General features: G+C 27.9%; 1 protein-coding gene across 2 annotated transcripts in view; it reads left to right on the forward strand.

Annotated features, from left to right (window-relative positions):
* The window catches only part of LOC122632661 (unconventional myosin-Ie-like), a 54,138-nt gene that overhangs the window by 33,938 nt on the left and 4,168 nt on the right, over nucleotides 1–16,032 (forward strand). For both annotated transcript variants that reach the window (XM_043819751.1, XM_043819752.1), the window contains exons 12-15: nucleotides 13,475–13,645; nucleotides 14,091–14,257; nucleotides 14,814–15,030; nucleotides 15,187–15,417. In XM_043819751.1, coding sequence (XP_043675686.1) covers nucleotides 13,475–13,645; nucleotides 14,091–14,257; nucleotides 14,814–15,030; nucleotides 15,187–15,417 — 786 coding nt within the window. The remainder of the gene's footprint in view (nucleotides 1–13,474; nucleotides 13,646–14,090; nucleotides 14,258–14,813; nucleotides 15,031–15,186; nucleotides 15,418–16,032) is intronic.

A 16,032-nucleotide genomic window follows, 5' to 3' on the forward strand; every position in this document is an offset into this window, starting at 1 on the left:
CTCTCTCTCTCTCTCTCTCTCTCTTTCTCTCTGTCTTTCTCTCTCTTACTCATTCGCTTCGTGTCTGACTCGAGCGCGTTCTCCACTTCCCATCTACTGTGTTTCTTTCTCTTTCTCTTTCTCTCTCGCGCTCTCTCTTTCTCTTTCTATCTATCTATGTATCTATCCATCTTTCTCTTTCTCTGTATTTCTCGTCCTAAGCCTGCGCCACCATACCAACATTTTCTTCCACTTCCTTACTCTTGTCTCTCTTTATTCGTTTTATCATCCTACCTCCCTCTCTCCTTGCCTCCCTTCCTCCCTTCCTTCGCCCTCTGCATTGTTTCATACTCGTGTTTATTATTATACTTTGACTTACCCTCACGTAGGACTCTATCTTTCGCTTTTATCATCTTAGCCTCGAGAAACCTCGATAATTGATCGTCCAGAACGAATTTAAGATCACTTTTAATAAGTTTTTCCATAATTTTTAATGCCAAATCAAATGGCAACAAATTTATGTATCGTTCATTTTAATATCTTTCATAATTAATATCTGTCGCTTAATAATTGAAATAGATTAATTATATTCTTTTTTTCATTTTGCATATTGGTTTTCATTAAGATTTTATATTTTTATTAGGGACTATACCGCGAATCTTTTAAACGTCACAAAAAAACGTTGTTAAAACATTATAAAGGAAGTTTGTATAAATGGGCGTCCATTACATTCAACATATTAAATTAGAATAAAAAAAAAAAAAAAGAAAAAAGAAAAGAAAGAAGAAGAAAAAGAAAATATAAACGAACGTTCCTTTAATGTTTTCATGTATGGTTTTTTTCATCGTTATCAATGAATACAAATAATGAAGAAAAGAAAAGGAAAAGGTGCGAAATATTAGGAGAGAACGAAACAGTATTTTTTTATCCGATTCTTATCTTTTCTTTTATGTTTTTTTCTTCTTTATTGTTTTTTTTTTCTTTTTAGTTTGTTTTTCCTAGGATCAATAAAGCCAACGTCGACGACGAACTTCATCGTTTTCCTTCAAACATCGACGCGTCACTTATTATTTCAGCTTTCCTTTTATTCGCTTTCGACCAGCCATTCTGTTTTCTCTTCTCATTTTTCTCTTTCCTTCCTTCCTTCCTTTCTTCCTTCCTTCCTTCCTTCCTTCCTTCCTTTCTATCTTTCTTTCTTTCTTTTAATATCTTTTATTCTTTTTTCATTTGCAGTTAATGCAGTTAGTCTATACATCTATATCTTCTAGCTTAGTCTATCATAAATCAATTACATATGTTATTTCTATATATGTGTATGTGTGAATAAATGATTCTATCCATTGTACGGCAGAAACAATGTAATCTATTAAACAGAATGATTCATTGTCGAACGATAATAGTTATTAAACGCGATCATTTCTTATATTGTAACATTCTGTAGATTTTTCGATTTTATTTATTATTGAAAAAATTCTTTTACTATTGTATGTTGCAACATTTAATAAATTTTTGAAAATATTTGGTTAAATATCTAAAATTTGGAATATTTCAGTCGTTATAAATAGATAATCGATAAATAACTTTGATCATATTTATGATAAATTAATATTTATTAATATTTAATAATAAATTTAAAAAAATATAGATAATGTATAAGATATATCAAAGCGGAATAAGTCACTCATAAAGATATGTATTAATATGTATCATATTACTGACATTCAACACATGGATAACTCGATCAGTGTTTCAAATAAAATTGAGTAATTAGAAACGGCGATAAGAAAGAATCGATAAAAAGAGTTTCGCTAATTCACTAGAAGACTGTGGATTTTCTTTTCTAATAAAATCTTCTTTCTTTTCTTTTTCTTTTTTTCCTCTCGAAGAATTTTTAAGATCTTTAAATAATTTCAAATAAATATAATGATTGTATGAGAAATAGAAAAGAGATATTAAAATTTCATTTTGCAATTGTCGACCCACTTCTTCGCTTTTCAATACATAAAAAGATTTTTATATTCGTCGAAAAGGAACTGTATTTCTATAAATGTATTTTTTATAATTGGATTTTTTACAGAACTTCTCAAAGATACATGTAGTGCATTATATGTACGTATGTATTTACGTTTACATGAGTGAAAATAATCTATGAATTAACAAGAATTAATTTTGATTTTTAAAAGAGAGAAAGAGAAAGAATTCCAGTCTAATAAAAAGTTTACAAAAGTATGTATAAAAGAGAAATCAAACGATATTAGATCGAGATGTTATAAATGCTATCGGAACAAAAAAGAAAACAGAAAAAGAATAAATTATTAAAATCTAAAAAATAAAATATGAAAAATAATGCTGAAAATCTAAAGAAATAATTAGTAATTTTAAGAAGATAACAATTAATTTGAGAGAAAAATATAACGAGGAAAGAGAGATAATTAAGTGTACGTAATTTGGATTGACACGTGTACAGAAGTTAAAAAAAGAAGAAGATATAAATAGAAAATCTTTCTATATCTTTCATATTCAGTACAACGAGTTTAACAGCGCAAAGCAAAATTTGTGAACAAAAAATATTCGTTCACTGCGTTATTCCACGTTCATTAAATAGAATGTAATCATCTGATTTGTTTTAATTAAATACGAGCTAAAGAAATCCCATAAATACGAGCTAAAGTTTATTTATTCGTTTGTAAAAGATTTTACTTCGTTTAAAATATCAAAGAATACAAACATCAACGAGAATTTATAAACAAATTTAAAAGATCGAGATTATATCTTGACAATTTTGTGAGATATGTTTTTATATGAGATATGTTTTCTGATACATCTTTAGAAAAGGATTGAATCGTATATTAGTTGACAACATACTATTTAAGGTGGGATATTTAAAAGAGATCGTCAAAAATAAAGTTTTATCGTTATATTTATCGATTGGCACAGATTTTTAAGTATGTCGAGTTTTAAAAAAGCTAATTTTGGTTAACGACCAAATGTATCAAGAAAATGACGTAAATCTGAAGATGGAAAAAGAGAAAAAAGAAAAAAGAGAGAGAAATAGGGGAACATACAAATGAAATACACATGTAGAGAGAGTAAAAGAGGGAGATACACGTGTAGACGGAGTAACAGAAAAAGAGAGAGAGAGAGAGAGAGAAAAAAAATACACAGAGTAAAAAAGAAAGAGAAATAGAGAGCTTCGTGATCCAGTAAGGAGGTGAAAAAAGTACATACACACACATATACACATACACACATACACGCTTGTAGACGATTGAACTCTTGCCACTTAACTGTCCAAGGAGATAATTTTTTAAGGAAAAGCGAGTCACATTTTCTCTCTTGAGTTAACTCGAAATACGTGGCTTATCTCGTCCGTGATCATTTCTTCTCATTTCGTACGCACGTACGACAATAATCTAAGAAAAATAAAAAGGAGATAAAAAGAAAGAGAGAAAGAGAGAAAAAGAAAGAGATTTCCCACGAAGAAAGATATAGTCATACTCATATCTGTCTCGTTTTTGCTCGATCTAATTAACTCGTACATTGCGTCGTATACGAGAAAGCTAATTAACACGTTCACTGTTACACGAATTTTGTAAGTTTCATCCCGAGGACAATTTTTATCTGTTGCCATTTTAATTTTGTCGCAATTTTATTATTCTATTTAATAGTAGACGCTAACATTATTATTAATGATATATTATTCATCGTTGAATTGGACTGTTCTTTTTTGGTCTGCAATTGTTATACTTGTTTCTTTTTCTTTCTGTTTTTGTTATTTGCAAGTTTTTCGTTGATGATATTGGATGATCGTGAAAATTATTTTTTCTTAATTTGCTATACTTTTTTAAAGATAGATTTTATATAAAATGTACTATATTCATTACTTATACATTATTTTTCTTTTTGCTTTGTATATAAATATATAGATTTTTTTTCTTAAAGAAATTATTTGTCTTACACATTTTATATATTTATTATATAGAGTATCAAACAAAAATTACATTGCACAAAAATATAGGATGTATATACATATTAAATTGAATAATAAATTTCACTTAAAAAGAAAAACGACAATGATCATTTTCGTAATCGGATAATAATCCATTACTATTATCACAACATCTTAATTATCCTCATTATAAAGAAACATTAAAGAAGTATATCATGCAAGTATATATGTATGTGTGTATACGCTCACATACACACACACACACACGCACACACACATATATACAATATAAAGGTGTAAATTTGAATTCGATTAAATGCACGGTTATCTAACTATTACTCGCCTTAAACGTGAGTCTCCAATTGATCGTTCCATAGATTGACGTTAACAAGCTTAATGACGGAAGGTGAGAAAGGAGGATAACGACGATGCCGATCGTAAAATTGAAATATGGAGCATTTAGAAAGTCACTCGTCACTTTCTTCACTACAATGTAATTCTACTGTCTCTCATCGTGACATCTAATACGTCACGAAACGTACTTATATATGTACATATATACACATACTTTTTTACTTGTACGTGCTATGATTTTGTTAACCCTATATGGCAAACGAAAATTATATATATATATATATATATATATATATATATATATATATATAGATGTACATGTACACGATTTTGCGGACTTTTTCAATGGCAATAAGTTATGAGAATTAATTCATATTGAAATTAAATGAATAAATTAAAATACATTTTAATGTTCTTTTAAAATTACTTTGCGCGATATAAACAAAACACGAGTTGTTCTGATCAAGGTTAAGAAAAAAAGAAAGAACGTAGGTTTTTTTCTATTTCTCTTAACAACCTGAAAAAGAAGAAATGTAGGACACAAACGAATATCTCTTAATAAATCGCGTTAACCTATTTCGTTTGTTCTGAATGGCAGGATTTCCTGTAGTAGTATAGTAGTCTATCGTACCTCCTTCAAAATAAAGCAGAGTTCCTTCGTACATACAATCTATGTATATATATGCATATATACATATATATGTACGTTACACTTCCGTGACGTTCTTTCAAGTACACCATCGTGTTACCGACACCTCTAAAGGCATGATAAAAGAGAAAGAGAAAACCCTATTGTTCAGGAATAAACCTAAGCCTCTTGACGTATCCGTTTGCTTTGAAACATTCTTTAAAAATATCTTTACGTCAAAATCGATCACTTCACATTTTTTTTATCTTATCTTCTTCTTTTCAATAGTACATATTAATCAATCGTATATAAATGGATCTTATATAGTTATAAATAGATCCTATATAAGTAGAGATCCGATTTTAAAATATATATATATATATATATATAGGATTTATATATATATTCTTTTTTATAACTTTATTTAAATAAAGGATAGAATAAAATCTGTAAAGGAAAATAGTTAACTATTGGATCGAATAGTCGGTCAGTAGAATCAACCACGAAGCCGTTCGAAATCGATCGTAAACGCTCTCGAAAAATTGCATTCTCGATATAACTCGTTGACGGCCCATAATCCTAGTTTGCACTTTATTTATTTCTCTCTCTCTCTCTCTCTTTCTTTTTCTGTCTATCTTTTTATCCAAAAAAAATCATAGATCGTCCAATCGTAAAAGAACAAATAAAATATTCGGAGAGTGGAACTAGCTACTTGCTTGCTTGCTTGCTTGCTTGCTTGCTTGCTTTTGCAGATTATCCTTACATGTACGATTAGATGTATTTAAATGTTGTATGAAAATGTTCGAAAATTGCTGAGTGAACGTCGCCGGGCACGTTTTTATTAGCTCGTAAATAAAATGAGTGGGTTGTTTGCGAATCGTTCGTGTTTCAAAGAGAAGAAGCTAACTGTAAAGTGCATCGAAGAGAAATAGAAAGAGAAAAAGAGAGAGAGAGAGAGAGAGAGAGAGAGAGAGAGAGAGAGAGAGAGAGAATAAGCACGTGTTGATAGTGGGTGTTCAATATTTGTAGATTCAATCCTTGAATTTATGTAATTTATCCTAGAAATCATAGATATTTGTGACGATTTAGATTCTAAATGAAAGATAATGAATATGAAATCGAAAAAAGAAAAAAGTTATCATATATGGTAAAATATTATTGATAATTAATATATATATATATATATTAAATGGTATTAATATATATATATATATATAACTGATATAGAACTGAAGAAATCCTTAGATTGTGGATCTATACATGTTATGATCTATCCTAGGATCTACATGATCATAGGATAGAAGATCTACATGTCTTAAAATCTATCCTAGGATCAATATAATCTTAGAGTTAGAAATCTACGAATCTTAAAAGATTTACCTTATAATCTATATCCTAAGATCGAATATATCTGTATAGATGACATAATAGAATTCATATTAAGGATCTATCTATTCATTTATTTGAGATTTCTCTATATAAGATCTATTTAATAATGTATGTATACACACACACACACACACACACACACACACACACACACACATATTGTATGAATCGGTAGATAGATATACATAGGTATGGCTTTGATTAATTTATGATCCCATATTAAATTCATGACTTAAAAATCAATAACGTCTCGTTCGTATCGATTCGACCATCTGTACCTTGAATTTTGTAGTTTATCTTTTTTCTTCTTTTTGTTTTTGTTTCTTTTTTCTTCTTTTTTCATTCATCGAGACTTTTATATACGATAAAATATATTTCCTTTCTGATTCCTTATTTTTTATTCACTTGCAGTATTTTATATATTCAAATTTCTCTTCATAATTTTAAATGAAACGTGACCGATATCGATATAATTTATAATTTTTTATCAAACTTTTATCATCTTATCGTTAAAACGATTTCGTGTAATAATTATATATTTTGATTGCTTAGTCACAATTTAAAATCTATTCCCGTTATTGTCATTACTTATTATTATTATTTTATATATTATTATTATTATTCTTATTAGATTATATTCAAAATGGAAAATAATTTTATTAGAAAAAAATAAAATAAAATAAAATACTCAATAAAATTGAATGTGTCGGCAAACATTGTTCCGCCATTTACTCGGTTCGATAAAACTTTACGAGGACGTCGTTATAGCTTGTTACACAGTGAACAATCCGCGATGCATTACGAATGAGACTCGCGTTCCAGACAAACGCGAGTTAAATCAGAGACCAGATCTTTCGTGTGTACTCTCTTGTACAAATTGGACTCATGAAGTATGGACGTGAAGAATAAGAAAAAGAGAAAAAAATCCGGAAATTCTTCCTCCTTTTTTTAGTACAATGATGACGACGACGATTACAATATGATGATGATGATGATGATGATGATGATGATGATGATCATGTTAATTACACGTTCTAATTATTACCAACATTTTCTAATTATTACACGCACGATCTACATAGGTATAAAATTTTATTCATTTTTATATATTATATTTCTTCATTATAATTGTTTAAACAAATGTAACGATATTTCATTTTCAATGATGAGTTAAGTTGTTATTTATTTAATTTCTTTTGTTTCCTTTTTTTCGTGTGAAGTTTATCTCAAAATTACCTACTTCAGAATTTAATTTTTATCTCTCTATGTAGCTATGTATATATATATATATATATATATATATATATATATATGCATGTGTATACGTATGTATGTATGTATGTATGTATATGAATGAAAAGTTTAACTTCTTATACATGGATAAGCCATTACATGATACTCCGAAACGAAGATAGGACTTTTAAAGATGCTTGTCAAGACGATTACAAGTACTTAACTCGACGCAGACCGCGAAAACGTTTTCTCGTTTAAAAGCAACGAACCACACGCGTCATTCCATTCAATTCAATTTGTCGAGAGAAGAATCCTCTTTTAAATTCACGAGAAATGTTCTTTTATACTTACTCTATAAAGCTATTTGAAAGGAGGAAAGAGAGAAAAAGAGATATACGTAACATCCACATAGAGTTGTTCTGCAATAGAAAAAAGGATATTTAAAAACATTAAAATCTAATATTGTTTTAACACACACACTGTACAATTTTTTGTTATACTTATTGTATAATACTATTTCAAAGGAAATAAGCACACATAAAACCAACACAGATTTGTCCTATAATAGAAAAAAAAAGTATATTTAAAAATGTTAAAATCTAATATTGTTTCAACGCATACACAGAAAATATTCTAAAAAGAGTAATCAATGTTCATTCTCGTTATACTTACATATATACCTAAGTTGAATCGATACGATAAATGATAGAAATTAATTATATCTAGTAACACGGATAGATTTTTCTGGAATGTCGAAGAACAGGAGATTGAAAATTACTCGTATTACAGATACGAAGGCTGGTCTCGTAATGAACGTACACTTTATTGTCGAGTGTAATGCCAATATCAGAGAGAATGAAAGAGAGTCGTGTTGTTGTTGTTATTCGTGCGTGTGTTTTTCAGATCGACCTGCTTTCGCATACTCCTGCCTTTGAGAGCAAAAGAATAATAGAAAAGAATATACATAGGAAGGTCGAGAATCTAAACCATCAACATGCTCGACGGGCAAGAGTAACTACTTACGAGAGTTCAAGAAAGAGAAAGAGAGAGAGAGAGGGGGGAGGCGGGAAACATGCAAGGACAAATTAAAGTATAAAATTCTCCTGGAATTTGTAATTCGTTTGAAATAATGTGAGAAAATTACCTACTGAGAATATATTTTTCTTACAAGAGAAAAAAAAAATAAAAGAAATAAAAAAAGAAAATTAAAAAAAATAAACAATAATTATCTAACAATATCTTGAAATTGCCACGAAGTCGTGTTTGAAAATTGATTATCTTTTTCCCATTAGATACGATTAGTTTCTATCATTCATCGATCGACTAAACGTAGGTATAATCAGGAAGAACATACGTACAGTACAGTACAACGCGTCAATTTTTTTATTTATTATTTTATCTTCCTTTTTTTATACAAATATCATTTGCAAAATTTAAAAGTCATCTTTTTATATTATTAGACACGATTAATACGCTTGATGACCGTTTGATCGATAAAACAAGAAAAATTATTAAAAATTTATTATATTTTTTATTCGTTTTCTCTTTTTTCTGCAAATATCAATCTTTCTTTTTTTATTTATCATTTGCAATTTTTTAACTTTTCGTTATCAATACGATAATTTATTGAAAGATTTTATGTTATACGAACACTCATACAAGATTGCAATTGTCAATCATAATAACAATTATTACAATTAAATGTTAAATATAGTGAAATACATATATATATATATATTTAAAAAAATAAAAAATACATAAAAAATATTAAAGAAATTATTATAAAAAAGAATCCTTGTGGCATTTGTCATTTAACGATCAACAAAAACTGGTACTGGTCGGTTTTATAAAGTCATACACAAGCGTAAGATAATTATCATAATGACATGACGGCAATCTCGTATCTCTATAAGAACTTATGGTGCGTTGATTAGGGAGAGACATAAAAGGTTAAAGGAACAATTAACGCTTACCAAATTTAGTATCCTCGTACGATTATCTCGCATCGATTAGATACGACCATAAAAGCTTTTACTTCTTTCTTACTTCTCTTGTGTTTAGTTGAAATATTATAGTATGAAAAGTCGACTCGGTGATTTCGACCATTTTTCTTTTTTTTCTTCTCAATATTGCTTTGCATTTGTTTATCGAATGGATAGTTCCTCGCCCACGCTAATCTTTTCTAAACGTATTAAAGATATTTTAAAGCGAAGTGTAATACACGCATGATTGATTTCATACGATTCATTAAAGACGTTTCTGACATTATTCTATTATATTCTTTTTTATGTGTCATGGTAAATAGATTTTTGATTTTGTTTTATCGTTACATGGTACGTGAACATTCTTTTTTATGAGTTACTATACTAAAGCTATTTCGTCAATTTTTAATAATAGAAACTCTTACCTCATTCATTTGTGTTTTTGTATAATAAACGTAACGATTCATTAAGATTCATTGAATAATTTATAAATCATTTTTCATTTTACTTTTCAATTTTTTTATTCTCTCCTCTTTTTTAAATTGCTATATTGGTATTTGTATATGTATTATTTATTTTTCTTTTTTTTGTTATATTTATTTTACATTATTGTTATTATAATTATTATATGTTAAATTTATTTTTCAAGAATAAAGAAACAAACATAATTATTAATTAACGTTTTCCAAACAGTCTATTATAATTTATGAATCATTGAGTTACTTGATAAGACGAGTATTAATATTGTAGATACCAAGGAGTAATTGAAGAATATATATCATGTTAATTAACAGCATATGTATCTATATAACGTATATACATAGCTATATACATATGTATGTATGTATACTCGTTTCTCAGTCGTTCTTCGCGATTCCTTTCCCCACTTTTTATCTCCCCTCGTGTATGAGATTAAACACAAATTAGTGTTGATAAATGGGTTAACTGCATGCGACAAATGTTAACGAACATGTTCTACATATGTCACATCGAGGATGGTCGCGTGTCTCTTAACGAGAATGCGCTGGATCTATGAATAAACGAACTAAATGACTCCTTTGAACTAATTTAACCATCAATTTGTACTAATCAATTCTCGAATAGAAGTGTAAGAAGATCCGAGAAAAGTTATATCTACAAGTTAAACATTAAAACATTAACTATTAATAACCTGAAACTAAATGACAAGCTTAAATATCATGAAGAACAATTCTAATAAAATGTTAGAAAGCAACGATTATAAAATTGTATTAAAATACATTATGAATACATATGCTACATATTACTACGTAAATTAATTGAAGAGTTTTATATTTGATATCTTTTTTGCAAATCATACAGAAAACAAAAGAAGTAAAAGGGTAGGAAAGATATACTGCTCGATCTTGGAATTCTCATGGTTGAATCAAAAGAGGACAGATTCCTTTAAAAAAAAGTCGTTAACGCGGTTAGAAGCCACGACGAAAAAATTGTCCCACTTTTCTATGTGCACTTTATATATATATATATATATATATATACATACATACACATATATATTTTTTCTCTCTCTCTTTTTCTCTCTTCCTTTTTTTCTCTCTTTGTCTCCGTTCTATCCCTTTGTGAACGACTCACAAGTCACAACTAGACCGCGCAAAGGATCGTCTTGGAATCGCGTTAAAGAACACAAAAGAACGAGCCTGCGAATTGTTTGTTATTCGAGTTGTCTCTATCTTTCTTTCTTTCTCTCTATCTATTTATCTTTCTATTTCTCTGTCTCTCTGTATTTTCTAAAAACTTTATGAATTTATCCATACCTATTGCAAGTTTTAAGACCTAACGTGTGTCAGACTTTTTTTTATTAAAATTTCGATTTTATCGATTCGTTCTTTATACTTGATTCGCCTTTAATGTTAAAAAATTAAAGTTAAAATATAAAGATCGATGCGATTGAATAATTAAAATTAATTAACAAAATTTTTGATTAGAAGTCTATCAAATTTTTCTAATAAAACATTATAAACATTTTATTCGTCATTTTTTCTTAAATCAAATATATATATATAAATATTATTGAAGTAAATTTAATAATAATAAAAAAAAATGTTTTCTTAAATTATAAAATATATTTATATGTAAATTATTTTATATGTCAATAAAAAGATCATATTTATAATAATTCTAAATCTTTAGAAATACTCAAAAAATGAGTAGTACTTATTGATAAACGATTAGAAACAAAGTATACATTTTCAAACGAACAACCTGAATTTCGTCGTTCATCTCTTTCACATGCCGTTCCCATCGTTTATGAGAGAAAAAAAACGAGTCTGTGATCGTCTTTGTTCAAATCGCAAGTTGATTTATAACTTCCGTAAAAGCCATCTTATTGTCGCTGCACGCTACCGTACTTCAAAAGTAGAACGAGCAGACGTTCCGATCGACCTAACTACTTTACTAAACAACAAGAAATGTTGCTAATATATTTTTTATAAATATCACAAATTTTCATTTGGGTATTATATAAGTAACATATATAGTATAAAAAGTAAGCTACATATTTTTATAATAGTTGACATATTTATATAGACTTATATAATAGCCAATTCCCTAATAACCTAATATATATATATATATATATCCATATATATATGTGTGTGTGTATGTGTGTATGTATATTCTGATTATCTAAATATATATGGAACCTAAATAAATAACTAAATATATATGCATATATAAATATATTCGTATAAAATCATTGTTACTTCACAATTTCTCTTTCATCATTAAAAAGATATAAAGGAATGAATTCATGAAATTCTTAATAAATCAACATAGAATAAAAATGTTTATAACAATTTGATAAATTGACTCGAATTACTCAGTATAGAAACAATCGCTATACGCAATGAAACTTAATTCCTCATGATTGTTTCGAATAATACCTCCTTTCTCTCCATGTCTCTCTTTGCCTCTCTGAAATATACACACATAAAGACGTATACAAATAAAATGAACTTAATTGTACTCGTACAAGTTAAAGATGTAATTGCGAAAGAGAAATTTCCATCTAGTTGTACGAGAACGGCCAATGATACGCAAAATGAACGAAGAATTTTCTAGTAATTTGACGTTCGCGGAAACGAAAAGAGAAAACGTTCTTACTAAATTCACGTAAAGTTAATTAAGGCTCGTTATAATGTCAAAACAAACGAGCTGAGTTATTTCTTAATAAATTTCATTATTATGTATATATATATTCGTAACGATTATCTCAAAATTATTGTACATATATTAATACATACTATATATAAATTAATATTATTATATTTCAATTAGAAAATTATTATATATATATACATATTAATATTAACAAATTTAATATTTAATATTAAAAATTAAAAAGTATATATAAAAAATAAATAAGTATGTAAATAAATTTATTTTTTTTTCGAATGTTTAAATGAATTTCCTTACTTTAATCAAATAGCAATAATTATTATATTTGTTCCGTGCTAATTAATCCAACTGCATATTCATCTTTCGTGATTCGAAACGATTTTAAAAATGATCTATGATCACGTTTCTATGTACGTAAGCCTTTTCTTTCTGCATTGAGTAAACGTGATACATTACATTGAATCGTATGTGAAAGATATACGATCTTATACTAGGTGTTCAATTTATAAAATGACCTCTCAAAATATTTATTCAATTAAAAGTTACATAAATAAAATGAATAAGAGTTGAAAATAGATTTAAGTTTAAAGTTTCACTAATGATTTTCTTAAAGAAAGTTTTCACGAAAGAATTTCTTTTATTTTAATGCGATATTATATATACAATATATATATATGATTCTTTCATTCATTAAAAATATATGAGCAAATGAACACATCTTTTATTAAAATTAAAATTAAATTTAATTACTAATTATAAATAATCTAAATTTTTTTTCTTATATCATTTGTTTGTTTACAGGAAGAATACGTGGCGGAAAATATACGTTGGACACCCATAGAATATTTCAACAATGCTATAGTAGTTGAATTATTGGAAGGCAAACGACCACCGGGATTATTTTTGGTACTCGATGATATTTGCGCAACGCTTCACGGTAGTAGTAGTGGTGCTGATTCTGGCTTACAAAAGGTACACGTTTTATAAATATTTATTGCAGAACAAATTCAAACAAAAAATAAAATAAAATCATGAAAGAATTAGCGGATAATATTTCATTGAAAAAGAAATAAATTTTTCTTTTGATCCTTTTTTTTTCTTTTTTTCTATTACTAAAAACCTGAGATAATTACAGATTTTTATGTAATTATGATTTAGAGCTAAATAAAAATTAATAAAATCAATAAAAAAAAAATAAACTGTTCCATAAAAAATTTCAGAAATCGAATCTAAATTTCTATTTGGATTTTGTGTTCATCGATTAAATTCATTAATTAAACAAAAAATTAAAAAAGTAAGATAAAGCAAATATTTAAAAAATTTTTTCTTTCGTTATATTTATTGAAAGTCAACTTCACAAAGAAAAATCGGATGAACGTGTGTAATGGATGAATTATTATCACTAATCATATTACAGAAACTGACGGCTGCGGCGAACCAGCACGCACACTTTCAAAACACCGCCGAGGGTTTCGCCATTCTTCACTATGCCGGTGTCGTATCCTACTCAGTCGATGGATTCTGCGATAAAAACCGCGACGTGCTTTTCCTAGACTTGATAGAACTAATGCAGACGAGTACAAAGTAAGAAACTACGAGCGGAGAGTTAAGAAATGTTTAGATGATACACGTATTATTAATTTATATTAGTATGGAGAAAGACATAATTTCTATGCCAGCCATAAAAGTAAATTCATAGTGATATACGTATATTTATATATACAAGGTGTTTCATTTGACTATAGCATTTAAAATATCATTGTTGTTTTTAACGATACGAAAAAAATATCAGAGAAAAAAATTATTTGTTCTCAAAGTAAAAATGTTTTAATTAACACGTGTGGGTGCGATCTCTATGATGTTGTTGAGAATGAGAGAGTGATGAGAGTAAAAAATGACAAAGTGAAGAAACTGGAAGTAACGAAATAGATTAGCTAGCTTTTTCACCGACATCTCATGTTGTTTGTTAAAACAATGGATAGAAATGATATTTATTCTGTCCAAAAGAAATTTACATCGTTCTCATTCTCAGCAACTTTTTTTATAGAAAGAATTTATAACTTTTTCTAAAACTTCGCGAATATTCTAGTCGTAATTATAGTTATATAAATAATTTATAATTGAAATATATTTGTTTCAGCCCTTTGGTCCGTACTCTTTATCCACCTGAAAAAGATAGTTACAAAACGAAGACTTTACAAAAATCTCGACCAACAACAGCTGGAAATAAAATAAGAACTCAAGCTAGCCGTTTGGTTGGACAATTGATGAGATGTACACCACATTACATTCGATGTATAAAACCAAATGAAACGAAGAAACCTAGGGATTGGGATCAGGTCAGAGTCAAACATCAGGTAAGGTTCATTTCTTTCTTTTTAACTAACAATTTCAATCGATATGATTAATCAAGCTAGGGTACATACACACACACATACACACAGCACATACACATACATATCTGCATAGAGTACTTAAGAGAAAACACGTTTATTCATTCCACAATATCCTAGGTCGAGTATCTGGGTCTAAAAGAGAACATCAGAGTGCGCAGAGCTGGATTTGCCTATCGAAGGCCCTTTGCCAAGTTTCTCCACAGATATGCGATTCTTACGAAAGAAACATGGCCACGTTGGTCAGGAGACGAGAAGCGAGGTGTGGAATACATACTTGGAAGTATTAACATAGATAGATCGCAGTATCAGCTTGGAAGATCCAAGTTATTCATCAAAGCACCCGAAACAGTAAGTCTATTGAAAATTATTAGAATTTATCAACAAATAACTTTTTCGTTTATCAGTTTAATCAAATACGTTTAAATTTATTGATCATTATTATATAAATCATCAAAAATAACTTACACCACCTATTTATTACTCACATATATACATATATGGGAGAATGACTTTGATCACCTTTATATTTAGTTATATGGGGAAATTATATTTAGTGATATAATTTATAGTTATATTTAGTGATATAGGAAAAAATTTGGTTCACAAAGGTCATACGATACGAAGGATGTTATAATATAATATCAATAATTTTTTGTACGCAACGTGTAAAGAGCGTATGAAGGTCAACTGAATTTTTTAAAACAGAATCATGTTTTTGATTGTCTTGATCGATACAATTTAACAATTTCTATAAAAAATATTAATTCATATAAATTGAAAAATTATTAGTTTAAGAGGTATTTCACAGTTATATCCTTATTACGTAAAAAAAATCTTTCGAGTTTTCTTTTTTTTTATTTTATACATTGCCAACTATTAATAAATCTTCTATTCTTTATTTTAAATAAACAAAATAAGATTTATATAATTATAATACAAATTTAAATAATTTCATTGTAGTTA

Source organism: Vespula pensylvanica, chromosome 10 (assembly GCF_014466175.1).
Source record: "Vespula pensylvanica isolate Volc-1 chromosome 10, ASM1446617v1, whole genome shotgun sequence".
Taxonomy (NCBI): Eukaryota; Metazoa; Arthropoda; class Insecta; order Hymenoptera; family Vespidae; genus Vespula; species Vespula pensylvanica.